Here is a 27,803-nt window from a genome sequence, read left to right as displayed (position 1 = left end):
CTCAACCATGAGCTATAATAGATAGATATGTTTTGGCTTATGAGAAACAGTTTGAATCTTAATAAATAATGTGAGAACATATTGACATATTGTTTATTAAATTTTGCAAATACACTTTGGCACATTTTAATCTTTCATAAGTCATGCAATAATGCTTGTATAGAATATTCATGCAGATGTATTTCTGTTGCGTGTTTAAACTATGATGGCATTGTTTTATTATTAGTAACGTTACAAGCTCACATCCTGAAAGGATGTGAGAGACAATGCTAAATGTCTGCCAACCAAGTGAGGAAGTGACGAAACATTCTTAACAGATCAACTATGTCACTTCCAGCACCTATTCAACTGTATAAACAACCATCAGCCACAGATTGATCAATGATGTGGGACACACAAACAATTTTGGCTGAATGTTTACATTATACATATAATGATATGGTATGCATAATGGTATTAAATAATTATATTATTATCTATTAAAGAGATGATCATACTGTACATTTCTGTGCCATGACAACACTATGTTCTCTTTGCTTGAAGGAAACTAAGTCATCACAAAAGCATTTTGGCAGCCATCACTACACTTTCCATCATGAATACAGAGAGCACAATAAATGACCTTTTATGTAAAATAGAGCCTGCTAACTACTATAATCATAGTTGTAATGCCATATGTATGCTGTTATCAATATATATAGATGAATTATACCTAATTGTAATTCATTGTTTGGGCAAGTTGTTTGTTTAGTCATGGCCTCATAAGTAAATAAACTCTTTATTTACAGTATACCTGGATAAACAGGTTATTGGATCCTTGAGTGAGAAAAACACACCAAAAAAGTATTTATTTTTATTTATTTTAAACAGTACTTACAATGACTCTGTCAGTACCAGCTTGCTCTTTACTTCAATGAGTTTATCTCAAACTAGCAACAGCTCTGGCTGCTTTTGTAAATCTTGATTTCATCACTGTGATTATCTTATAATGCACACAACAGACAATATCACACACAAATTGATCAAGTTTATTTCACAGTTTATTACTTACTGGTTTGTTTTGATAACTGATATTAATGTTCTTCACACAAGAGGGGATTAAGATAAGATAGAATGTCATTACATGTATTTATCATGTAGCAGGTATGCTGTGATCAACAACAACAAAACATTGTATCACTGTGTCTCCAAATGAAGCAGTTTTGTCATTAGAATTAGAATATCATGACCATGTGTACCAACAAATGGCCATTAGATGGCAGCAGATTGCGTATGAAATTGTGGCATATGGTTGTGCCATTGTGGATATACTCAATCAAGAAAGGGTAAGAAAACAATATTTGTTTGCTTTTGATGATGAAGGGGACACAGACCGCAGAGTGTCATTTACTCAAGAAGTGCATAACAGGTGAAGAAAACAGAAAATTGAATCTTGATATACAGTATCATTATTTTGCAGGTCTGGCAGGTTGAGTTTACATGATGGTGTGATATTCATAATGGTAGAGACCAGAAAACAACAACAACAACAAAAACAGATGAATAAATATGAATTATTCTTATTAGGTAATTAAAGCACATTTACAGTAATTTTCTTGTGGTTTCAGACTTTCCCCTCAATTTGCTGGGTTTATGTACATTCTAAAGTCAACTTTATATATACTGCAGAGCACATCTGAAAATAACTGGAGCTGACCACAATGTTTTACAAATTACTGTCAAAAGTGCAAGAGTAGAGATTAAAAAAAAAAGATATCAGCAGAAAGAGGCATAAGTAGTAGATACATGCATTCATGCATAAATGTAAAACATATAACAGAATAAAAATGGCAACACACATACAAGATACTATAATTGAATATTATTTAAAGAGTCATCAAGAACACCCACAGGCCATTGAAAATATGTTTTGTGAAAATATGTATTTAGTTTTACCTTCAAAATGTCAGTAGAGGGAACATTTGATTAAAGGGACAGTCCCCCGTTCTCACGGCCTCAATCGTGGAATAATTAAAGCAGGTGATCTGAGGATCTAAGAATCTAAGACAAGGAGCATATACGTTCAGAAATTTACTAAGGTGCCAACCCATGTATGGCTTTAAAAACAAATAAAAGGACCTTGAAGTCAGTCATGTATTTGACAGGCAGTCAATGCAAGATGTTAGATTTTGTGGTAGTACATATTTTATTATGCAGCTCAGGCAGCTTTTGTAGGAATTCTTGACTTAATTCATGGGACAACAGGCAACATCACACAACAGTTGTTGAAGTTTATTTTATAATTTATTACTGACTGGTTTCTTTTGATAATTGACATTAGTGTTCTCTACACAAGACAAGATATTAATGTATAGCATCAACATTTAGTAGATTGTCAAGAAATGTAAAAAAAATCTTGCCCAAAAGAAGTAATGAATTGACACGTATGTATGAAAAGGTAATAAATGGAATGACTTCAAAGGTTAATGGGTCATGACTTAGAATTAATTAGGTGTCTTTTGTTTTAGGTTTCACCCACTTCCCCAGAGCTTTAGAAATCATTCCACCTGAAGCCATGACAGCTGATCCTACTCTGGCCATAACCCCTGTTTCCTTTGCCACTATGGCAATTCCTGCAAGTCGCGGGCTAACTGCAGCTGTGGCTGCTACTAACAGAACATCACCTACAGTACTCATAGTGCCTCCCCACCTTTTCCACCATTCATCATTATTTATCTGTCTCTGGACCTCTTCATATATGCTGCTAGGGTAATGGTTCCCATTTATCTGCACTATCTCGTCTATCTTTTCAAACAGATCAGTCACCTGAGTGCGATTTTCCATTCTTGTGTTGTCAAACACAATGTATCCAGCTTTACAGTCACTGACGACCTCCTTGAGTTCAGGACTTTTGTCTAAAATTGTTTCAATTTGCTTTCCTTTGACTTTGTCCCCCCTAGTGAAAAGCACCAGTGTATAGTTGGAGGCTTCCTCACCAAAGTTGTCCCTGATCCACTTAATGGTGTTCCTCTCCTCCTCTGTGAACCGCGTATCCAGTCTGATCACTAGCAGGAATATATGAGGTCCTGGGAGAGACAGCATGATACATTTCTCTATTTCTCTTTTTAACTGGGGCTCAGTCATCGATGTGTCAAATAACCCAGGGGTGTCAATGACACTCACGGTTCTTTCATCAAAGTGTCTGGTCTCTTTTTGACATTGAATTGTCACAGAGGACGTAGACATGTCCTCTGTGAAAAAAGCCTCCCGTTCTAGGATGGTGTTCCCTGTTGCACTCTTTCCTGATCCAGTCTTCCCCAGCAGGACAATCCTCAAGTCCCTAACAACTGGAGAGCTGGAGTCTGTGAACAAAAAGGATGAATCACTGGGTTTTAGCTCAGCTCACAGACGGAAAGTAAAATATGAGCATATAAACTTTATGCCTACATAAAAGTGAAGACACTCACCTTCAATAAACTTTAAATCCATGTTGATGTAGAGAAGAAATCCCAGAAAACACAGGCCAAAGTGTATTTTTAGCCACAAAACTTGTCTGTGTGTCTCTTAAACTTTCTCCCAGATAACAGTGTGTCTGTGACTGTGTGACCTTGTTTTTCTTCTCTATTTCACCCTCTCTCCCTCCACCACTGGTTTCTCTGGAAAGTGAAACTTTCAGAAAGCCATAAACAGAACCATGAGATGGCTGCTGGAGTTCAATCAAATAGGTTATAGGTGGAGACTAAAGTCCCACCCTAATCTGCCTCTGATTGGCTGGTACTCATTGCCTTCATAGTTAGCTTTGAGGAATGAGGGGAACACTATTAAAAGCAGAAGATTATCCCAAAGCTTTATGGCAGTTACTGAAAAAAAAAGATTCAGATTTGCATAGATCACCTCAATATTTTGATTAATAATTCAATCTCCTCTCTTTGTGGCTACATATATAAGGGGAAATAAGTCCCTCAGGCTTATTTCTTTGTCCAGCCTAAAGTAACAGCTGCATTTGTCAGACATTTACAGCACATGCATGAAATGCACATTGCCTGTCAAACACAGCCCAGCCCCCTTTCTTTTATTATTATGATCAACTTCATAGGTTTTTTTGTTTTTAAAATGTGTTTTTTTTTCTTTATTCGTTAGTTGACAGTTGTGACACAGGCAGGAAACAGGGGTGGGAGGTGTGTATGATATGCAATAAGGGTTCCCAAGCAGATTTGAATCAGGAATTAGCTGTAACCATTCAGCTACCAGTGCAGTGTAAGGGCCACGGGGCTGGTTTTAACTTTGGGATGGACTTTTTTTGTCACACGGTAGTTGTGCATGTGCATGTGCACTTGCTCTCTATCTCTCTTTTCTCTGATACACATGTGTGCATAGATAAAGACCCTGACTCTGTGCCCCTGTGACATCAGAGGTCACCTGAGAGGCTGGGGCTCACCTGTGTATGTGTGTGTGTGTGGTCATAATGTACACTTCAGTGCAACCATAACAATATGTCCTCTTTGCTTGAATCAAAGTATGAGTCATCACAAAGGCATTTTGGAAGCCAGAACGTCCCATTGTGAATACAGAGAGCCCAATGAATGATGTTTTATGTACAACAGACCCAGTTAAGTATTATAATAGTTGCAATGCCATACATATGTTGTTATCAGCCATCAATATATATTAATGAATTATACATAGATTATAATTTATTGTGTGGATAAGTTGTGTGTTTTTTTATGCTCCCATGAATAACTAAACTCTTTATTTAGAGTATACCTGAAAAAAGTTATTGGATCCTTAAGTGAGAAAAACACACCAAAATATTATTTATACTAACCACTCCTTTCACTTGATAACTGTGGCATCATGGTAACTGAATTGATTATTTTAAACAGTACCAACAATGACCCTGTGACTCAATGACTCAATGCTAGTGTACGCTTATGAATTCACTTCAATGAGTTTATCTCAAACTAGCAACAGCTTTGTCTACTTTTGTAATTCTTTATTTCATCACTGGGATTTTTAAATAATGCACGCAACAGAGAACATCACACAAAAGTTGTTCAAGTTTATTTCATGGTTTATTACTTACTGGTTTATTTTGTTGACTGACTTTAGTGTTCTCCACACTAGAGAGGATAAGGATATTAATGTATAGCATCAACATTTAGTAAATTGTCATTACAGGTTTATTTATCATTTAAAGCAGGCAAGCTGTGATCAACATGTATGAATGTAGAGTGATGCTAACAAGAAATACAATAAAATCTTGCCCAAAAGAAGTAATGAATTTGCATATATGTACAGTATGAAAAGGTAATAAATGGAATGACTTCAATGGTTTGCTTAAAAGGTCATGGCTTGACATGACTTAGGTGTCTCTTGTTTTAGGTTTCATCCACTTCCCCAGAGCTTTAGAAATCATTGCACCTGAAGCCATGACAGCTGATCCTACTCTGGCCATAACTGCTGCTTCCCCTGCAAGTATGGCAACTCCTGCTACAGGTGGGATAGCTGCAGTCGCTGCAGTTGCAGCAACTGCAAACAAAACATGACCTACATTCTCCATATTTTCTGCCCGCTTTCTCCACCATTCATTATTATCTATCTGTCTCTGGACCTCTTCATATATGCTGCTAGTGTAATGGTTCCCATTTATCTGCACTATCTTTCCAAACAGATCAGCTACCTGAGTGCGATTTTCCATTCTTGTGTTGTCAAACATAATGTATCCAGCTTTACAGTCACTGACGACCTCCTTGAGTCCAGGAGTTGCGTCTAAAATTGTTTCAATTTGCTTTCCTTTGACTTGGTCCCCCCTAGTGAAAAGCACCAGTGTATAGTTGGAGGCTTCCTCACCAAAGTTTTCTCTGATCCACTTAACGGCGTTCCTGTCCTCCTCTGTGAACCGCACATCCAGTCTGATCACTAGCAGGAATATATGAGGTCCTGGGAGAGACAGCATGATACAATTCTCTATTTCACTTTTCAACTGGGGCTCAGTCATCGATGTGTCGAATATCCCAGGGGTGTCGATGACACTCACGCTTCTTTCATCAAAGTGGCTGGTCTCTTTTTGACATTGAGTTGTCACAGAGGACATAGAGATTTCCTCTGTGAAAAAAGCCTCCTGTCCCAGGATGGTGTTCCCTGTTGCACTCTTTCCTGACCCAGTCTTCCCCAGCAGGACAATCCTCAAGTCCCTAACAACTGGAGAGCTGGAGTCTGTGAACAAAAAGAATTAGTCACTGTGTTTTAGCTCAGCTCACAGAGGAAGAGTAAAATTTGAGCATAGAAACTTTATGAAAACACTAAAGTGAAGACACTCACCTTGAATAGAGTTTAAACCCATGTTGTAGTAGAGAAGAAATCCCAGAAAACACAGGTCGAAATGTATTTTGAGCCACAAAACCTGTCTGTGTGTCTGTGTGTCTGTGACTGTGTGACCTTGCTTTTCTTGTCTATTTCACCTTCTCTCCCTCCAACACTGGTTTCACTGGAAGGTGAAACTCAGAAAGCCATAAACAGAACCATGAGATGGCTGCTGGAGTTCAATCAAATAGCTTATAGGTGGAGACTTCTCACATACTTAAGTCCCACCCTAATCTTCCTCTGATTGGCTGGTGTTCATTTCATTGGTTAGGTTTGAAGAGGGAAGGAATCACTGGATTTAAAGGAGAAGCTCTTACATTATTTGATTTGTCAAAATACTGTTTTGCAACAAGTGTGATTTAAAAAAAAAAAGTAAGGAAGAAAAATCAATCAATGTCATCAATCAATTTTGATATCTCTATAGCTGTTTATAATACTAAGTGATCAACTAGGGACATCACATCAACCTAGCAAGCAAGGTTTTTAGGAGCTATCTCTAAACTAGCTAGCACCCTGAAAAAACTCCAAAGACTTTCAATAAAAAGGAAATTACATGTTATCACTGAATGCATTTAGTCATTACTTGGCAATATAATGAATATTAAATGATAATCAAATTATTAATAAGCAAATTTGTCTTACAGCTCTGTTAGCATTACTTCTCTCAAATACACGATGGTCATCATTTCTACATCTCCTTTATCTTTTATTTCCACACTCTTCTCATCTTCACTCAGCCTGTTTCTTGTCTGACCAACCCAAGGGCCTTCCTTCCTGCCTCGTCTGCATTGGCTTGGTGTCCTTCTCTTTTCTTCCTGCCACTCTGTTTTTCTCTACTGCTCGCTCTTTCTTACATACCTTTTCTAACAGCATGTTAAGCTCAATCATTATGACTGTGTTTCCAGCTCTTAGAGCAATATCTATTACACATGTACAGATATGCCTTTATATGTACAGATGTCTATACTCTTGTACACAACTTGGACACCCAATACACTTAAACACAAAACTGAATACAAATTTGGAGATTATTTCTCCATTTACAAATCTGATTACATACAGTACATGCTGAGTTTTCCCAGTCTCAACACAAATTTGCAAATAATATTGCTACAGTAATATCTCTAGTGATTTATTTTCATAGCCAAACTAGTGGTGTTATTTAAAAGTATCCAACAAGATGGAGGAGCTTGGGTTGCAAAAGTTTGACTCGTAAGCCTGCATTTTGCTTCCAGGATGTGAGGCATCCTAGCAGGCACTTTATCACCAGCTCACCTCATTCTGCAATGAGCAGAAAATAGAATTAATAGCACTGGGATTGTGGCTGCTAATTTGGATATGGTGGCTGTTGCTCTGATGACATCTTGTGGCTGATTACAGAACTTTAAATTTACCCACCATCATGTTTTTGAAATTCTGACTAACATAATCAGTACATTATAATCATTACATTAATTATTTCACAAAGTTTCCAGTTATCTTCATTATTTGATACTATGGAAATGTGTATATATATATATATATATATATATATACCATATATGTACCGGTCAAAAGTTTGGACAGACTTTCTCTTGCACTATATTGTGACATGAGTTGTTTCATGTTGTCCTTGTATGATCACCTATGCATAAGGTTTTTCTTTGGTCCTCATCCTTAATCCCGATCTGGTCATTCCAGCTCCAAGAAATGACAACGTTATAGCAATCATATGCATATTCTTTTGGACCATGTTTATAACAGAGTGTCCTTGTACTGTCCTTTTTTGCATAACTGTATGTGTGTGTGTGTGTGTGTGTGTGTGTGTGTGTGTGTGTGTGTGTGTGTGTTTAGTATGCAGTATTACACACTGCTTCCCTCCTACACCCCTATGTATGAGTTCCAGAGACACAAGCTGGCCAGTCATAGTAGAAGTCAGACTTACACAGACTACTCACATCATCCTGCTTAACCACCAAGAAACACACAGCAGACCAACAAAACACCATCTGTGGACATTGGATTGCTTTATTATTGGTTTAAAAAGTAAGTTTTATGGAGCTCATAGAGTTTTGCTGGAACTAAGTTGTGAATTTCCTGAACCAAGGGACACAGATCCAGGTGGAGTAGGTGTCACTTTATTTACATAGCACAATTTTATGTCGTCCAATACTACTTTTAAATAATTTCAATTGTCATGTCATGTTCATATTAATTTTAAATGTTCTTCTACATCATACAAGTACATTACTAAAAGGCAATGTAATATTTACAGTATATTCCTGCATAGGTGTTAAATGAGAAAGAACGCTGAGGAGAAGAAGGGGATTCATCTAAGAACAGCATACCCTACTGAATGACGGAGGATATACCGTGTGGACTTTTTACATCTGCTCAAGACATCTTCACATTGAGTAATTGACTCTCTGTAACTTGCAAGGAACCTTTAACTTCTGTAAGAAAAGTTTAGTCTGGGTTTTTTTGGAAACATTCTTTCAAACCGACAGTTTCTTCAGCGACTATGCCGTCAACAGGTCTTCAGCTGCTGGGCTTGGTCCTGGCTGTGCTGGGTTGGGTGTGTGGGGCACTGGTGTGTGCTGCTCCTCTGTGGCGTGTGTCTGCCTTCGTAGGTGGGGAGCTGGTTATTGCCCAGGTTTTGTGGGAAGGACTGTGGATGAACTGCCTGTCTCAGACCACGGGCCACATCCAGTGTAAGAGCTATGACTCCACCTTAGCTCTGCCCAAATCTGCCCAGGCTGCCCGGGGCCTAACTGTTCTCTCCCTGCTGCTCTGCCTACTAGCGCTTATGCTCGGGGTGACAGGGGCCAAATGTACTCACTGCATGGGTAATGGTAACCAGGCCTCCAAGGCGCGTCTTGCTAGGATAGCAGGGGTGCTCTTCCTTGTGGCTGGCCTGGCCTACTTGATACCCATCTGCTGGACCGCCTATGCGATAATCAAGGACTTCTATGATCCAAATGTTGCTGCACCTTTAAAAAGAGAGTTGGGACCAGCACTCTACTTGGGCTGGGGGGCTAGTGTGCTTCTCCTGCTGGGGGGTGCTCTGCTGCATGTCGGTTCCTCTCCAGCAGGAGGACGAGCGCTGCCTGTTTACGGAGGAGCAGCAAAGGACAACACACGTACAGGGGCAGCAGGAGAGGTGAAGCAACAGGAAAAATCTTTCGTATAAGATGATTTTATTGGACATATGAGATTCTAACAAACATGGGAGTCACCACTTTTTGAGAAAAGCCTGTGGAAATTGCAAGGTGTCAATACACTGCGAATACTCAGACTGTATTGTGTGCTATGTTGGTTACGTTATGAGGCTGAGTTAATCAATTCAATAATAAGTATCTAAGGGTTTCTAATAGAACACTATTTTGTGCTTCACTTAGTATCAGCGTGGGTGTTGAAATGAGATGTGGGAGGATTTTAGATGTTTAGATGGTTACTAATGTGTGTGACTTACATTTCTCAAATTCCACTCTGCCTCTGCTTGTGTGTTTGTGTATGTGTGTGTGTGTGAGTGAGTGGGTGATCTGTGTACAGAAGGCCAGTGTACATTGTATAGCTGTGTATGTTGATGTGGTCACTGAAAATGTGTGTGGGCAGTCAAAGTGCTGCTCTTTTTCTGATTTACTTTTTTAAGGCTTTTGTGTATTTGGGGGTTTCTAAGCTAATTTTTACCCTTTATAGTCATTGTTTTTTTCTGTTCTTATTTATTTCTTTATTCTTGTTTACATTTCTTTTTACTGTGGTTCTGTAATATAGATTGTATCCCCTTCTGTTGATGTCAGTTTGACGCTTGTATTGTTTTAGAGAAAGCTTGTTACTTTTTCATACAAAACATTATTATAAATGTTAACTTTATTTTTAGTAGTACTAGTTTGGCTAATTTAGTTTAACAAAATGAATGTATTGCTGATGTGAACAAACATGTGCCTTTTGCCCCATCAAGTGACTGCAGTATATCAGTGAATTATTTACCACAACAATTACCATAATATACTGTAAATATATTTACTGTATGTAATGTAGGACTAGGTTTAAAATTTGGTTTGGCTATGGTCAGAGTTAGGTTATAAATTCTACAGATGCAGCAAATGGTAGCTAAAAGTTGACGTAATAACATTATGCAGTATTACATTGACATAAGTGTGACATTGCATTATTCACCTTTTCTTTTTGTCAGTGACTATTAATGTTAATATATCATCACTTACACACAATAAATAGTTACGTTTGCTTTCCATTACGACTGCTTGTCTTCTAAACATTTAAACTTGTGAAAACAGGATGGATTCTGTGTTTATGTGCTGAATATATATGCTGAACTCTTTCACAGATGTTGTACACTTTTTCTATTTCTATGAATGTCACTCCAGTTATTCCCAAGATTTTTTCTGGAGGTTAAATAATTGGTTGCCACTAAAAGGACACTACTGTTCCAGAAAAATTTGTGACAAACTATTTTAGAAGATGCTAAGCAAGAAATCAGAACTATGAAAAGAATGCCGCCTGCACACACACCCCAAACCACCAATATGAGCCCAAACTATTATTTAACCACAATCAGTAGTGACAGCAGACATGATACACTTGGGGGCAGTAGACACTAAGTAAGTGATGTGCTCTCAACAGAAAGGACTTACCCTCTTATCCTTACCAAATGATATTACGACACCTATCCTGGTTATTTATAATCAGCAACAACTCACCATGGTAGTCCTATGATGTTAGTTTTTCTTGTTCTATGAAATGTGAAATATATGAAATCATTTAGTTGTTTTTTTTGTGTGTCTAAGCTTTGGTGATAGCTGATGTTGCCTCTTTACAGCCATGTTACATAGAAAACAAGTCTCAAAGTGTAAATTACCACACCTCCTCACCTCAACTTCTACTATTTGCTGGTACATGTTGATCTATCAGGTTAAACTGCTATAATTTTGCTCAGAGTGATCCAGATTTTTTATGTGTGGGAAAAAGTCCCTAGTACAGTAACTCTGCACAACACACACAAACTGATTTAAAGCACAGTGCAAAACGATGGCATGCAGAATCCCGCTGCTCTCTGGACTGTGCCAAAAGTGCATGCCTCTCTCTTGGAAAGGAACAAGTCTGTAACTTTCCTGATTAAGGCCTTTGTAATTCAAACCCTGCAAGTTTATTTTCAGTGTATGTCCTTCCTCTCCTCTCTAGCGATAATGAGAAAAGATAATTCTAGGAGGCCAAATGGATGAAAAGTAGGTGAAATTGCATAATTCAAATTTGAACATATGAAATTCTGACAAAATTTGGCATGTAGTATACGTCAATTGTAAGCATTAAAATAAGTACTCCCCTTTTAAACTTAGCTTCACCCACACTGATATCACACCAATGAGATCATTTTATGTCAATGTGATTAGTTATTAGTAGCTAATGATGATTTTTATTTAGTCTTCCAAATATAATTTGCAATTATTTTGTATTCAGAGGTATGAAGCACCAAAACTGACTAAGGAAAGTCAAAAATAACCTATAATAGCTTAATAAAAAAAGTCACTTACATAGGCCTAATTAAGAGTGTAATGGAGTGTGAAAACAACTCTTCTATTGTATTACTTCATTTTATGTTTCAACTCCTTAATTTCCCCCTTTCCCCCAAAAATATAATGATTTACCTATGTTCATTAGATTTGTGTGGCTTGCTAGCTTAACTGAAAACACTGGCTAAATTCAGTACCACTAGTCTTCTCAGCTAGCACCTTAGTTAATGCCAATTGTCTTCATAAACCTCTACCAAGTAATGTTAATCATATTATGTATTGTATATAATGTATAATACTCATACTATAACACTATAAAACCCCTGCAAAATACACAATAAACTCTTGTAACAGTAGCATTTTAGCTGGCAAGCTAATGCTAACAAAGATGGCTAGCTTGGCAGTACTAAGCTAGGTAGGTAGTTTGTATGATATATGGAGAAAGGAGACATATAAATAAAATATTTTAAGTTTTAATCTTTTCAACTGACAGGAGGAACATGAAACTATGGCTGCATTCACACTGCAAGCCAAAATCCGATTTTTAGCCAATATAGATTGGAACCAGATGGCTCCAAAAGTCTGAACAGTCATACAGTCATCACATGAGATTCGATTTTTGCAAACTAGATTGAAACCACCTTTGGGAGGTAGTTTCAAATCACATTTGGACAGATGTGTCTGAGTCTGAACAGCTCCAAACACTCATAGCATGTATTGTGTGATGATCACACAATACATGCTAGATGACGCCTCCACTCTAACAACGTTGCCACGGCAACCTGTCAGATTGGTCATTAATGTGGCCCATTCTGAACAGAGCCAAATCTGATTTGGACACTTGCTAAAAGCTGTGTGGAAAGTCAGGCCTAAAAATCAGATTTGAGAAGGAATCAGATTTGAATCAGATTTGCCTGCAGTGTGAACACAGCCAAATAGTAAGCTATCTGTAAACCCAACTGATCAAAGGTAAGGTATCGGCTAATACTCTTGACACCTTGACCTTCCACTACATTTGGTCAGCTGGACGCTCCAAAACAGAGTTATTAGAAATATTCAGTGTGCCTCACCACCTGTATCCAAATGTATGTAACTAAATAGCCTACATTTACAATTTGAAGTACTTGTACTTTAGTATTTCCATTGCATGCGGTAATGATAACATTACACATGCTACTGTGTCCTTTTATTCCATTAGATTGTACTGTTTAGTCGACATATAGTTGCTACTTATACTTCTCAGTTTAAGATTTTACATGAAATGATAATAAAAATAATACATTTTAATATTATGTTGTTTTAAATCATCATCTCTATTTTCTTTTTTTAAATGTGTTATGTAATTTCTATATTCTATAAACAAAGTGTAGTATTATTGTTAAAACAAAAATTGATACACAAAATATAATAAGATACAGTACCAGTAATCTCCCCATAGTGCACCTATAAAATTAGCCCCATAATGACAAACTATAACATTTAAATGCTGTAACGTGTATTCGACAGTAATGACAGCAAACAATATACTATACTAAAATAATATAACACTCCAAAAGAAGCCAGTCTACATGAATTTACCTACTTATAGGCCTACATTTGATATTTTTGATTACAGTATTTCTACATTTACTTAAGTAAAAGGTCTGAATACTTCTTTTACCACTGCTTGTATCCAGTCAAACGTGTTTTTTCATTAAATGGCACAGTACTGTACACTCTAAGTATTATTGTTTTATGTATTTAACGTTTTCTTTGACTTATTTAACACTGAAACGTGACAATCCAAAGTGTCTGTGATAAAACTTTGAATGTCGACATACATTACACACTAGTGTGATTTTTCATGGTCGTAACTGGCTCTTCTGCCTGGTTGAAAATATCGAGTATTGTCCTCTTAAAGAGACAGGCTGCATTTTTTGACTCTGCACAGCTGCAGGAAGGATGCGTGTCACTTTAAAACCCACATGACAGCTCGTAGTGGGGAAAGTGGAGTATGTGAGTTTGTGCTGTTCTGGACTTTAGCTTTCTCATACCCCGCCGTCGACCTTTGGATCTTCGGCCCCGGGGCGGGTAGGCAGCTCCGCGGTCCACGGTGGCAATTGGCTGCGCTCCCCTCCTCTGTGTACAGCTGCTTCCTATTGCGCCGTGCATCGTGGCAGCTACACAGCAGGCTGTGCACACGCACACAGTCTTTACATGCATACACGCACATGATGTGGCGTGAGTGTGCACGGTGTCGCCGGAGCCCAAAGTCCCCCGTACCGCGGCGCAGTCTCTTATCGGAATGTTTGAAGATTAACGAGGTTGTCTGTGTCCTGTAGAGACCACAAGCTACTGACAGCTGTACCCTACAGGCTAGGAAGGAGACAGAGCGGGCAGCCAGCACGTCGAGGCGGACTGAGATAAAGGAAGTCACCGCTGCAGTTGCACCGGACAACGCTAAATCACGGAGCCATGACCGAGAAACGGATGTCACGGTGGTACTTTGGTGGGCTGGCATCATGCGGGGCCGCTTGCTGCACGCATCCTCTGGATCTCCTCAAGGTGAGGGAGGTGAAGGGGGCAGTGGGTGACCCCCCCAGTGGTGTGCCGAGGGGTGCAGGCCTGAAAAGCAGGCTATGTCTTTCCAGTTATAGTTACAGATGGCACACTGCAGTTATTTACCTCCTGACGACTCACGTTACTGTGTGCCTATAAATTATCCTCAGTTGTAGTGAGCCTTTAGTGACCATGCCACAGCTAAGTTATCTCATGTTTCATGTGGTATCACTGCAATGTGTACTAGGATGTGCAAGGCTGTTAAAAGACAGAGGGCAGCAAATAAGGCACATGGCAAATGAGAGTATTGGTCAGCCAAATACAGCCAGTGAAAAACAGTTGAATTAAGTACTTACCTCAACATTTACATTTGATAGTTGTATGTTTAATTGAGATAAATATCTGGTGAGATCACACAGACCAGAGGAACACATGTTATTAACCCAGATGTCATTGCCTGACAGGAGGTGTGTGTGTGTGTGGGGGGGGATAGACATGTTCATTCTTGTTCATCTTTGCCTCAGCCCAATATACAGAGAGGAGATGAACACCAGTATACTTCACTTGCATGGTAACATTGAGGACAGCCTTAAATGACCCTGATGGGGCTAACTGGCTCTCAGGAAGTCATGTGGTGTGTAATTATGTAGACCATGCCAGCAATCTTTGCAAACCTCAGTTTGTACGAAAACTGACAGCTGTGGTGCATTTCTGCTCCATTTCTGCTCCAACCTGCTTGTTAGTTTGCGGTGCCACATAAAACTATAGTAAAAACACCCTGTTAAACTTGAAATAGACTTTTTTTTTTTTTTACATCGTTTAGTCTATGAGTTATTTCAGATTGTCTTCATCACTGCACTGCATATATTATTTCATTAACAGGACTGACAGAGAACTTAATATCCAGATTGAAAGCACATGACAGTATCTGGGTCAATATGTGGGACGACTTGGAAAAAGACAAAGAATGTGTCCTTCATGTGAGACTTTAGAGCGAGTGTGAGAAGTGTCATTAATCTACAAAATCACACAACTTGATACCCTCTCTCTGTTTAATTCCCTGTTGCAAAATACAGGTTAACTTGGTGGATTCTCTTGAGTTTTGATCTTATCAGCTGAAACAGTTTTAAAGAGATTAAGTAACCAAAAAGTGAGACTATTTTAAGGAGCTGTTGGCACCCTTTACTGAGAACGTTTTCATCAAAATAACCTGACACAATAACAAACAACCCCTTTTTAAAACCCCTATGAAAAGAAGATATGAAAGGTCATTTTTCATTTCCTCACCTTTTTTAAACCCAAGAGACTCAAACACAATGTTGAACAGTAGCATTCTGGGTCATATTCTTGCCTTGAGGTGATGGAGTTTACACTTCTCCTTGAAACTATTTGTGTAAATAATACTTTCTGTTGATTCTGTTGTTTGCTTGTCAACTTAAGCTATAGAACAGGAAAGTTTTGTTTTTTGTGCAGTTCCACCATCTCTTAGAAAAATATTTTTTCTTCAAGTCCTTAGTCCTCAGTTTCATGTTCAGTTAATCACTTTCCTCTAAATACACTGTAACTGAACACCTCATTTAGCCTTTGCCTTCTTGCACATTAGGGTGTTGTATGATAATGACCATTAGTGGACCACAGTGCTTATTGAGGACATAAGTTCATGCTGTGATAAAAGCAAACAACACTTAACAAAGTACATTGTACAAGGAAGATATTAAGACAATGACTTCCAAAGAACAATTTACACAGCAGTCATTTAGGGTTATTCCCACATGAATCATACAGAATGTGCCGTTGGGTGAGTTGAGTAGTGTGCAGGCCTTGAGTGCATTACTTTTAGCGTCTGAGGGTGACTCTTTCCCTCCAATGACATTGGCTACAACTGTCACCATGCTCAATCAATCAAACTATATTTATATAGCACCTTTCATACAGGTTAATGTAGTTCAAAGTGCTTCACAGTTGATTGACCAGTTTATAATAAGACAGAACAAGTATAGACCAAGGGCAACATAAAGAAAAAGAATAAAAATGACAAAGGAAGAAAGACAAAGAACAAATTACAAAGAACAGAACAACATTTTAAATCATGAAAACAGGTCAAGTAAAATTAGAATAAAAAGACTTTTTAAAAATGTTCTCAGATCCTCAGGCAGACTGTTCCAGCAGCCTGTAGCATAGTAGCTAAAGGTTTTACACTTTGGAACAACTAACAGACCCCTGCTAGAGGACCTGATGAGCCGTGCTGATTCAAATACTGTCAGCAGTTGAACTATATATGCCGGTGCAAGAGCATGAAGTGCTTTAAAAACAAGTAAAATCAATTTAAAATCAATATGGAAACTAATTGGTAACCAATGTAAGGACTTAAATTGGTTTAATGTATTCTCTTCTTCTGGTCCTGGTCAGCACTCGGATTACAGAATTCTGAATCAGTTGTAGTTGATTTAGGAGGGTTCATAGACTGTATGGGAGGGTTTAGAGTAGACCATAAAAACGTGCATTACAGTAGTCCACTGCTAGTGATAAGAGTACGATTAGTTTCTCAGTGTTACTCAGAGAGAGAAACGGTTGCACTTTAGCAATGTTTTTGATGTGATAAAATGCAGATTTGGTGACATGCCCCATATGAGTCTTGAAGTTCAACTCTGAGTCAAACATCAAGGTTTCTTGCTTGTTGGGTTGAGGCATGTCTAAGGGACTTTAATTTTGCGACCAGTTTCTCTCTCTGGGTTTCAGTTTTATCCTAGTTTAGCTGTAAAATGTTTTGTGACATCCAGACATTAATATTTAAAATATAATTAAAAAAGGGAGTCAATTGGTCCTATTCACTCAATATGCTTATAAACTGCCTCAAGTTCAATCTGAAGGTGAGAACTTAATCCTCAGTGATTTTGTTTTTTTTAAATCCTTGGGTCCATTGTGCCAGCAGAACAAAAGAGTGTATCACTGTCCAAACACTTACAGATTGCACTATGCTGTATCTGCTCATGTGATATCAGACAATTCAAACTGCTACACTTGCTGTCAGATGAGGAATGTGAGCAGTGTTGGATGTAAGTGACACCGCTTGGCCCCCAATCAAGACCAGTGCTTTCATGAGGACATACTCCACCCCGCTGGGTGAAGAAGAGGTCCTTCTTTTATTTAAATGCATCAAAAAGTTACCCCATGGACAGCAATGCTTCTCTCTCGGATGCTAGCTGACGCAGAGTAAACTATAGTAACATAATCAACAATACCCTGATCTTGGTGCACAAAAAGAGGAAATTATGTGTTTCACATGATGCTTCATCAGATTCACTCTGTACTTGATTGCCATCAAGTGTGCCTTTTAAATAATCAGGTTCTGATTAGCGGAGAATCCAACAGTTCACATTCATACAGCGTCTAATTTTCCAACACAAATACATTTCAAAAAGTCAATAATAGGCAATATCAATAGACACTAACACTAAAACTCATCCTCATTGAGTAAGCATCACTCATGCTCTCTGAACTATAAGCGAAGGGGCCTTGTGTATTTTACACAACTGCAACTTGAATGACACTGGTTAGTTTTTAAATTTCAAGGACAGCTAATACTTAAAAGAAGCAGTGTCACAATCAGTGTGACACTGAGTTACATAATGAAAAGAGGTTCAATGATTGTTTTTCACATAAATAAACCAGTGGTAACTTTTTTGCTCTAAGGCTTGGTGACATGGTAAAAATCATGATTGTGTATGTTTTCTAATATCGTGATGAAAATATATTTTTAAAATGATAAAAGCAACAAAAAGTGTCCCACTGTTATATACTACATGAGATCAAGTCTTCCTACAGGTAAAACAAAACTTGAGTAACTAATTTAGTTAATTTTTGATTACAGCTTGCTTAGTCTTTAATTTAGGTAAAGATTATTATGCTGACAGTTGGTAAATGATAAAATGATCACTCAGCCCTCGTATGCTGCATAAATATCAAATTTGGCCCAACACATGCATGAATCAAATGACATTATTGCACATTGCCATTGTAGAATGAAAAACAAACAAACATGAAAATACAGCCAACCTCCAAGCTGTTACCTCTGTCTCAGGACAGTGAAGCAGATGATGAGCTTAAAAAGTTAATGGCTTTATAATGCAGGACCACATTCCTGTAAAAGCAGCAGCTAAAGAGGGCGAGGGAGGAATAGAGAGAGAGTACAGAACATGTGAATGTGCTTTTCAGCAAGGAAGTAGGGCTTTAATAAACAGACATCACATGGTAGAGTGCCGAGTCATGTTTTAAAGATTTCCTCTTTGCGTTAACTCAGACATCTTTTAAACCATTTGATATGCTGCTTTCTTAATCTCTTGAACTGATGCAACACAGTTTGTCTGGGTTCACCTAAAAAAAAATCAGGCATTGAGCCAAACAAACTCATCTGAGTATAATATTTCACCACCATGCATGAGTGGACATGAGCATGCACACGTAAGTGGCTGATGGCTCAGCATGGTGTCTAAACGTGTTTTTGAGCACACACACACTTTGTGATAACCTTTATCAGAGCTTTAAAGAAAACTACAAAGTTACAGCTCAGTTAAAATGAATTCTGTCAACTTGTGGTTTAAATGAAGTTATTGTTTAAGGATTTTTTTTTCCTCAGTGTAAATAAATAAGTAATGTCCAGTAATTAAAGATGCTTACAGATTTTTAGCAGCATCATCACTTTGGTCCTGAATGAAGTATCTTGACAAATATTGGACGAGTGTGGTGCTAATTAGCAAATGTTAGCATGCTAACACGCTAAACTAAGGTGGTACTGATCAGTTGTTACATTGTCTGTGTAAGCTTGTCTGTGTGCTGATGTAAGCATATAGCTCAAAGCTTCACTGTGCAAAAATACGGCCACACAGATGTTTTCATTTCTTCTTTGAGAGGTCATGTGATGAAAGAAAAGTCCATTGAAATGGACAGGTACTGGTGAAGGAATTTGCCAGAAAAATAAGAAGTTTAAGCAATTTTTGAGGGACCCTTTGACACAAGCCAGGTTTGACACTGAACGTTATTGTTACAAATGATGACTCATAGTACAAAATATTTGAAAACATACATTTTCATGATGACAGCAGCATATGTTACATATGCATATGTGACAGTATCGTAATACATTTCCTTTTTTTGAAACCAGTAGTTCTCCCAAACCTCAATCTTTCCTCCAAGGTCAGTGCTGATAGTCTGAGACTCAGCGAGATGAAGGATGTTTTGGGATTCGTGGGTGCTTTAAACAATTGTTTGGTCACTTAGTGTTTAATAAAATAGATTAAATTATTAAAAGAATGATGAGCAGAATCAAGTGTCCCTTCAAAGACAGCCAGTGATGGGACAAGAAAAACACTGATGTTTGAAGGACTCTGTGGCCTTCAAACTCAAATACTGATTAGAAAAGAGGACAAAGGCCACATTGTAGAGCTACTGATCACCTCAGACAAGGATAACTAACACACACACACACACACACACTGTTACGACCTTTAGAAGTCTTTGGTATAATATTATAACAGTCTGTGTTACATTATTAAGTCTGAGACACTTAACCCGATGATATCATAGTGATTTCATTAGCAAATAAAAAAAGAAAGCCTGCATTACAAACTGGAAGTGTGGGGTTTTAAAGACGTAGGCAGAGAGAGTTGCATTATGGGAAGTGTAGGATTCAGTGTTTTTTAGCCACACTAAGGATAAAATGGGTTCAGCATATCAGCATATTTAAACCGCACCAAATGATTATTTTCATTATTGGTTCATCTGTTGATTATTTTCTGTTGTAATCAGTTAGTTATTTGGTCCATAAAATGTGAGAAAATATGGCAAAATATGTAAATCATAGTTTCCCAAAGCCAGCATCCTCATATGTCTTGTCCCAATCAACAGTCCACAACCTAAGATACTCAGTTTACTGTCATATAGAACTAAAGAAACCAGAAAATACTCATATTTGAGAAACTGGACTCCTTTTTCTTAAAAAAAAGCATTATCACCAACTATTAAATGAATCACCAACTATTTAATAGTTAGCAACCAATAATGCAATCATTGCAGCTTCACTGGACTACTCCTTTTGACAGTATTGACACATTTCATTACCTACATTTTAGAAACTCCACCAAATGGAACGACAGAAGGAAAAAAAGGACTGTGTATTGTTGTGCCGTGCATGTCTAGATTTGAAGTTATTGAACATAGCATCAATCTTACCCCATGACTGTTTTTCCAGGTACACCTGCAGACACAGCATGAGGTGAAGATGAGGATGATGGGGATGGCTGTTCATGTGGTGAAGAACAACGGAGTGCTGGCTCTTTACAACGGCCTTTCTGCTTCCCTTTGTCGACAGGTGTGTTTGTGTATGTGTGGCTAAGTGCTTTTGAACATGTTGTGCTTTTGAACATTGTATAACCCTGCAAGTTTCATCAGTATTATGGAATTGTAGTATGTATGTAGTGTTTTTTTCTGGTCAGAGGAAGTAGTAGTAGCAGTCGACTCATTAGGTTTGCTGTTTAAACAGGAAAAATGACTTTGTCCACACCCTTAACTTTGCACGCTACCAAGATAATTTTTATCAATGCATTGTGTTGCCCTACAAGAGGAAAAGTCAGTGTGCTGACAAAGCCTCCTTTTTCCTTTTGTAGACATCTGTTAGATGTGTGCACTACTCCCCTGAAAATGAAATGTCATGTTGTAATACTGACCTCACATGATAGAATTATTAGCACATGAACAAATATTGAGTTGTGGTAGCTGAGTAAAGCAGTATGTTGACCATGCAGGTTGTAAGATCCCTGAGGCACCTTTGTTACTATCGTCTCCCCCTAGTGGTTAAAAAGGAAATAATGATGAGGACAGAAAAGAAAAGAGCCCTCTGCTGGACTGATTTGTTTCTGTCTCTCTCCTCTCAGATGTCCTATTCCCTCACTAGGTTTGCCATCTATGAGACAGTGAGGGACATGATAGGCAGCACAAGCAAGGGCCCCATGCCCTTCTACCAGAAGGTCCTGCTGGGAGCCTTTGGAGGTGGGAACAAACACTCATACACACACACACACAGACACACACTCTCTGATTTGCCCCCACTGTCTCACATCCAGTCTCTTCCCACCAAGTTTGTGTGCCAACAAGGTTTCTCTGCCAACAGGTTTCACTGGTGGGTTTATTGGCACGCCGGCAGACATGGTGAATGTCAGGTAACATGACATGACACTACTCATGTTTGCATTAATGTACACTCAGTGAAAAGGTTTATTTTTTGGTCCTGGCTATAGGACAATAAATAGCATTCTGGTTTTGCTTCTAGGATGCAGAATGACATGAAACTACCACTGGAACAGAGGAGAAAGTGAGTGTTGTCACTAACATATATCTGAAAATCACCAATGAAGACTTTCCAACTGTTTTTTTTTCATGTTTAACCTTTTAATGTGTGCGTTTCCTGCAGCTATAAACATGCCATCGATGGACTCTTCAGAGTCTTCAGAGAAGGTAAATCCCAAGCAGAACATTATACAACATGTAACTTAATGCAAAGCACACAGGAGCATCATCCCTGACCTCTGACCTGTGTCCTGTCTTGCAGAGGGTGTGAGGAAATTGTTCTCAGGAGCCACCATGGCCTCCAGCAGAGGAGCGCTGGTCACTGTCGGTCAGGTGAGTCACATTCCTCACAGCCTGGTGATAGGCTGAATTCATCATTATGAACCTTTTGGAGTGTTTTTTTGGTATTGCAATAGAAAACTTCCTTTTTTAATGCTTCTAGGTGTTTCTTAGACAAGTGAAGAGCAACGATTGTTTCTTCATGTCATTTAATTCTCTGTTTATTCTACCTGCGCTAACAAATTCATAAAATACATCTTACATTATGAAGAAGATTTTTATTAGTCACATTAAATGGTACATCAAATTAATTAAGTACATTCTGTAATACGATTACTGGTTTGAATTGATTTAAATTAAAGGTACATTAATATATCATTGCTGAGTCAATTTCGTAGATGAATAGGCTGCTTGCTCAAATGGTTCCATTATAATGAATGCATTATACATGACTCCATACAGCCTCAGCATCACTTAACTCTTTCAAAGTCTGTATTGGTTAAGCCTTCCAATGGAAACAGGCTTCATGCTGTAGCAACAGGGCTGCCATTCACATCCAATTAGTTCAAAACATTCATCAATCCAATTAATACTTGTACAAATTAATTGTTCATCACAGGTGTGAATACCCATAATCTTGCGTTGTGTAAAATACATCGTAGGTGTCAGTCAGCCATCAGTCTCTTATCCCCAGACCCTTTATCTACAGTACTACACAGCATCAGGAGAGTGACAGTAAGATGTTATAGATTATTTTTTCCTTTTTTAAATGCCATCAAAATATATGTGACCTGTGTCTTCATTGAATACCCAACATCCTCAGGTAGTTGTAGAAAACTCCTGGCAGTGCATTGCTGTGTGTCTCATTTAGTTAGTTTATTTTTTCCTTAAAGCCTGTGGGCTGCCAAAAAGTTAGACATCTGCAAATTCTCAAACCATCCCAGGAAAATGCTCCTCACAGCATAACAGAGCCACCGGATCCCCTCACTGTAGGGGTCAAACATTCAGACCTGTACCGGTTTTTCCTTTAATTTGTCACACGTCTGTATGAGAGCAATGTTTCACATCACGGCAGACCTGATTTGAAAGCAGTGAATGATTGTGAGTATTTGAGTCTTCTCATGACATGGTGGCAGCACGCAGTGAGGTAATTTGATTTCATCTCCAAGCTGTTCCCTTCCCATGAGTAATATCAAGCCAGTTGTTTCCTGAGGCTCATTACACACAGTTATGGGGAAGTCAGCCTGTTGTGAGAATGAGAAATGGGGCTTCATGTGGTAAAGTACATCAGCACTGATTGTTCTTCATGTTTTTTTCTATTATCATTAAATCTTTTTTTTTCCCTTCATAGTTGGCGTGTTACGACCAGGCCAAGCAGCTCGTGTTGGGAACAGGGATGATGGGAGACAACATTTTAACACACTTTCTTTCCAGCTTCATTGCTGTAAGTATCAGCCTGCTTTAAAGGTTTGACTGGTGTCTACTGGAAGACTGATATCGTCAATGAAAAGTTTTTTTTTTTCATCCAACTGATCTCTGTGTGATCTCTTTAGGGAGGCTGTGCTACATTCTTGTGTCAACCATTGGATGTGCTAAAGACGAGGCTGATGAACTCGAAGGGAGAGTACACAGTAAGTCCTTATCTCTCATCATTGTCTCCTCTAATCCTTTCATTCCTTTCCATCTCTGCTTATCTGTCTTCTCCATTTGTCGGAGTTCATTCTAACCCAACATGTCTCTCTCTTCAGGGGGTGAAACATTGCTTGCAAGAAACTGCCAAGCTGGGCCCTCTGGCATTTTACAAGGTTAGAAATCAGTCCTACACATATACACAGTCACTGCTGATGCTTATTTAGTGCCAGTTTTAATCAGAGGGGATTTACAAGCATGATTTATCATTAAAGTCTTTTTACTTCCTGTCAGGAACTCTTTTGAATGAACCTATTCATCTGAACCAGTTAGTGCAGTTTCTTGGCTGTAATGGGCAGTCAAACAGTCTCACCATTCAAGTCAGAAGAATTGAGTTGTTAAAGAAACAAGAAACAAGAAACTGCAAACATCATCTCAGAGTTTAAAAGTGACAAACCTGGACCAAGTGCCCAATCACTGATATGTCTACTGACAATGGGGCAATACTGACATTGAACTGCATCATTAAGGAGCATGACAATTGCTAACCAGTTGTCAGTTAACAACAATACAATTTGTTAGAATACTTGAAGTCAATGCTAAAGAAGTATTGTGTTTTTAAGTTCAGATTCTTGCACACAGCCCAGAGCTCTACCATAGTTTTAAATAGTTTAGTACCTGTCATAGTTAAACACTCTTTGAGGGCTCTTTGAGTGTGCCTTAATAGAGATGGAGAGTGTAAAGTCTTATAAGGAGGCTTTAAAACGATAGATGTAATTGGAATAAAAAACTACAAATTGTAATCTGCTACCTCATTTTTTGCAGGGATTGGTCCCAGCAGGGATCCGCTTGATTCCTCACACAGTGCTCACCTTCATCTTCCTCGAACAGCTCAAACAAAACTTTGGCATTCGCATCATCTCCTGAGTAAGCTCTCTGTGAACGGCCAGTCTTCAACCCCCACGGACACTATCAGTGCTGCTCACGACGCCCTGTCATAGCTCCGCTCTTACCATTTACAAGAAAAGAAGGGAAAAAAGGAAGTCATGTGCAGTTTTATGGGCTTGTGCATGTTTTCTTTTCCTTTTTGTTCTACCTCTGTCTCACAGCTAGAAGCAAAATGATTTTTTCAAAATGAACAGCACCACCTTCTGGGAGTGACTAATACTAGAACAGCAGATGATTTACTCAGTGTAGAATATCAACATGATGCCAAGAAAGAAGCTAAATGTAAAGGTGATGGTAATGGGATGATTAGAATGACCTGCCAACTTCAGAGAGAAGATTAAAATGAGCTCTAGCAGATGTATAATGTAGGTGTCCATTATAATTTCAGGTACAGTTAGTGTCAGGATGAGACATATACTCAGATTCAGTGTTAATTTTGAGTTTAAGATACCCTATCACTGTCATGATGATGGCAGACTAAATATTGTCTTTGACTAATTCCAAATCAAATTTGTGATTTATGTTTTAATCTCTGCAGTAAAACTCAATCTACCAGTGGTGTATAGCAGACATGTGTTTCTTATAGTCCTCAAAAACACTTCACTAGGCCAAAACTGTGTCGATGATTTATTGCAAAGTACAAATTGTACTTGAAAAGCTGTTAACTAACACAACGTAGCCTTGATATCAGTGCCATTCTGACCAGACCAGACTGTCTATATTTCACAAAAGCCATTACTAAGACATGACTTACTGAACTGTTGTGAAAATACTTAGTAATCATTCCCACTAGTGGTGACCAAGTGTGATGCACCCTACATTTTACAGTGTTAATTTTTTTTTTTTTTTTGTATTCTTATTACCTAAATATTATTTTAGAACTGGAAATCAGCTACTAATTGGTTCAGGTGTCATTAACTTTTACCCCTTTGCTTCATTCCAATCCACTGTCATCATTTCACTCTCAAATCTTTTGGAAAGAGAGGAGGACCAAGCTTGTTTGTCTCATGTTTTTAAGCAAGGTGAGAGTTAGTGGGGGAAAACTGTGAAGCAGATGATGACTTTTTTTCTTATTATTATTATTAACATAATTTCTGTACGACCACTTGATCTCTAAAATCTTTCTGTTTGAATAGAGATGCCTGTTGATGAAGCCTGTAGAGAACTGCTGTACGGTACAAGTGTACATGTAACATTTCCACCTGTAATGTTACTGTTTTGTTTTAGCTGAATGCATGTCAGACTTTATGACTCAGGATGCTACTCTGTTTTATAAGGCACTTTATGAAAACCCTGGATTCGTACTGACTAACCTGCTGCGTAGAAACACATGCTGTTTACTTAAACATGTTATGAAAGTATATATGAAAATGTTTTGAAATTAAAATGTTAATGGTTACTTTAGAGAGCTGTCTGGGATGTTTTACAGCCCTCGTCAGATATTGTCCCATGATAAGTTTGATAACATTTTATTTTACAGGTCCTTTTAATTTTATGCAAATGTACTGGAAATGTTCTTTGTAATTTAAGACATTATACAGAAAGGTGGAGGAAGGTGGTGGTGGAATTTGGTAAAAACAACAACATTTGAACTCAAATATAGTGAGATGGCAATTACAAACTAAACCTACTTGATACGTTTTTTTTTTTCTTTTAATTTGTACCAAATTGTACCCTCTTATTAAAATGTCCAATACATTAACTGTTTAATACCTGCAAATTACTAAATTAGTAAATTAGTATAAAATGAAGGGCCTGTATTATAAAGTGTTATACATATTTCACCTTGGTTCAGTAATTTAATGGTGAAATTTAGCATTTCTGTGCTGTGCCTGCTATGTTGCCTTATAGTATATGCCCTGCAGGGGGCATTATAGTTATGTGTGAATGATATCAATACTAACAGCCTGAAAAATCCTCCTATGAGCATTGTAATAACCCTGCACCTTCATCCCAGGATAATTTAAAAAGAGAGCCACAAGCTCAGTGCAGCCTGAGAGAATGACTTTGCAGTGCATGTTCTTATGTTCAAGAGCTCCTCAGCTATGAGAGTTATTGTAAGAGCAGCCATAACAAGTTATGGTAAGCCCTACTTTATGAACACAGAAATAAAACTGGAGGGACCCGCAGTGTGAATTTTGTAGATCATTAATGAATTTTGGAATTAAAATGCTAATGGAAAATATGTCTGTTGTGCTGTTTTCAAATACAATATGTCATGCTATACACTTTTATTTGGGTTGTAAATCAAGTTGCTGTAGACAATTTTTATTATTATTTTTATTTCATGAGTCAGCAGCTGAGTCCTCCGGCCATGAGTTAAATCCACATCATATAATAGATGGGGTTTCTGTGTTTTCTGCTGCCGTGGACTTACAGTACAATGATGCTGGCCGTGACTGAATCAAGCATCACCCTCTGGGATTCACCCTCATTAGTAGAAGGACATAGGTTACTGTTTGCTCTGCTAGTCCTTTACATGAAACCTAAGATCAGTTCTAATTTTGCAGAGTTACGGCCTCGCAGTCTGCACCATGTGGCAGTTCCATCTACAGTTAAGAGATATTCAGCCATAATGATGAATGACTGCAGTGTGACTCTGTCCTTGTGCTTCAATGAACACTGCTGCATATTGCTTTATTAATACTATCCATCACATGCAAAGTGGTAATGACTGTGACCATTCACCTCTATCTTCACATGTATGTGTAGGAATTCATGAGCTGTAGGCATCTGCACCCATTCTGCTTATTCACAGTCCTCAGGAGTGCTATTGCTGCACATGTGAAAAGGAAAAGCAAGCCTGCCTAAATGACGTGATGTTTTCACTTCAGACAGGATGCAGTTTGATTTCAGGAGGAACCATCAAACTATAAATCTGTGTGCTGTGTCTATAAATAGACCATGAGCTGTAGATCACACACTGATCACATGCATACAAAAGGAATCAAAAGATATGTCAAAAGAGGAGTCTTCTTTTCCTTTGTCTTCCTTTGTTTCTATGTTAGTTCATTACTTTCTTATGAGTGCACAATATGAATTGATAATGTGCCATGTGTAATTCTTAATTTTTAATAATTGTAACCAGTAGTAGTAGTAGTGATGGAGGTCATGTGGTTCCGGTCCTCTTCTGTTTTGGTGGTATCTGGAAGCTGCTTGACATCTTCTTCATCACATTCTTCATATATTATAAATGCATTATAATATTGCTTCTGT

At 38.2% G+C, this 27,803-nt stretch overlaps 4 protein-coding genes across 4 annotated transcripts; 2 read left to right on the top strand and 2 right to left on the bottom strand.

Moving 5' to 3' along the window:
• Nucleotides 1-1,022: 1,022 nt before the first annotated feature.
• On the bottom strand, nucleotides 1,023-3,613 carry LOC128371420 (GTPase IMAP family member 7-like). Its single transcript, XM_053331740.1, has 2 exons — nucleotides 3,447-3,613; nucleotides 1,023-3,341 (listed from the first exon to the last, which is right to left on the bottom strand). The coding sequence occupies exons 1-2, from the start codon at nucleotides 3,466-3,468 to the stop codon at nucleotides 2,488-2,490; spliced, it is 876 nt and encodes a 291-aa protein (XP_053187715.1). The 5' UTR covers nucleotides 3,469-3,613; the 3' UTR covers nucleotides 1,023-2,487.
• A 1,454-nt stretch (nucleotides 3,614-5,067) lies between these two features.
• Nucleotides 5,068-6,397, bottom strand: LOC128371410 (GTPase IMAP family member 7-like). Its single transcript, XM_053331730.1, has 2 exons — nucleotides 6,301-6,397; nucleotides 5,068-6,195 (listed from the first exon to the last, which is right to left on the bottom strand). Exons 1-2 carry the CDS (start codon nucleotides 6,320-6,322, stop codon nucleotides 5,342-5,344), a joined length of 876 nt encoding a protein of 291 aa, XP_053187705.1. The 5' UTR covers nucleotides 6,323-6,397; the 3' UTR covers nucleotides 5,068-5,341.
• A 2,438-nt stretch (nucleotides 6,398-8,835) lies between these two features.
• On the top strand, nucleotides 8,836-10,085 carry LOC128371441 (claudin-9-like). Its single transcript, XM_053331766.1, has one exon. It carries the CDS (start codon nucleotides 8,843-8,845, stop codon nucleotides 9,509-9,511), a length of 669 nt encoding a protein of 222 aa, XP_053187741.1. The 5' UTR covers nucleotides 8,836-8,842; the 3' UTR covers nucleotides 9,512-10,085.
• A 3,895-nt stretch (nucleotides 10,086-13,980) lies between these two features.
• Nucleotides 13,981-26,772, top strand: slc25a10b (solute carrier family 25 member 10b). The gene is made up of 11 exons (XM_053331752.1): nucleotides 13,981-14,396; nucleotides 20,638-20,757; nucleotides 21,320-21,434; nucleotides 21,556-21,604; nucleotides 21,715-21,756; nucleotides 21,856-21,899; nucleotides 21,994-22,064; nucleotides 23,362-23,454; nucleotides 23,564-23,641; nucleotides 23,759-23,815; nucleotides 24,465-26,772. Exons 1-11 carry the CDS (start codon nucleotides 14,307-14,309, stop codon nucleotides 24,564-24,566), a joined length of 861 nt encoding a protein of 286 aa, XP_053187727.1. The 5' UTR covers nucleotides 13,981-14,306; the 3' UTR covers nucleotides 24,567-26,772.
• The last annotated feature ends 1,031 nt before the right edge of the window (nucleotides 26,773-27,803 follow it).

Source organism: Scomber japonicus, chromosome 2, assembly GCF_027409825.1.
Source record: "Scomber japonicus isolate fScoJap1 chromosome 2, fScoJap1.pri, whole genome shotgun sequence".
Classification (NCBI taxonomy): Eukaryota; Metazoa; Chordata; class Actinopteri; order Scombriformes; family Scombridae; genus Scomber; species Scomber japonicus.
The sequence above is the reverse complement of the archived record's forward strand: the minus strand, read 5'-3'. Positions and strand labels throughout refer to the sequence as shown.

Coding starts and splice junctions, on each gene's coding strand:
- LOC128371410 (XM_053331730.1), bottom strand. CDS start 6,322: ATGGGTTTAAACTCTATTCAAG. Junction 6,196..6,300: donor GGGTTTAAACTCTATTCAAG/GTGAGTGTCTTC, acceptor TTTTGTTCACAG/ACTCCAGCTCTCCAGTTGTT.
- LOC128371420 (XM_053331740.1), bottom strand. CDS start 3,468: ATGGATTTAAAGTTTATTGAAG. Junction 3,342..3,446: donor GGATTTAAAGTTTATTGAAG/GTGAGTGTCTTC, acceptor TTTTGTTCACAG/ACTCCAGCTCTCCAGTTGTT.
- slc25a10b (XM_053331752.1), top strand. CDS start 14,307: ATGACCGAGAAACGGATGTCACGGTGGTACTTTGGTGGGCTGGCATCA. Junction 14,397..20,637: donor ATCCTCTGGATCTCCTCAAG/GTGAGGGAGGTG, acceptor CTGTTTTTCCAG/GTACACCTGCAGACACAGCA. Junction 20,758..21,319: donor CTGCTTCCCTTTGTCGACAG/GTGTGTTTGTGT, acceptor CTCTCCTCTCAG/ATGTCCTATTCCCTCACTAG.
- LOC128371441 (XM_053331766.1), top strand. CDS start 8,843: ATGCCGTCAACAGGTCTTCAGCTGCTGGGCTTGGTCCTGGCTGTGCTG.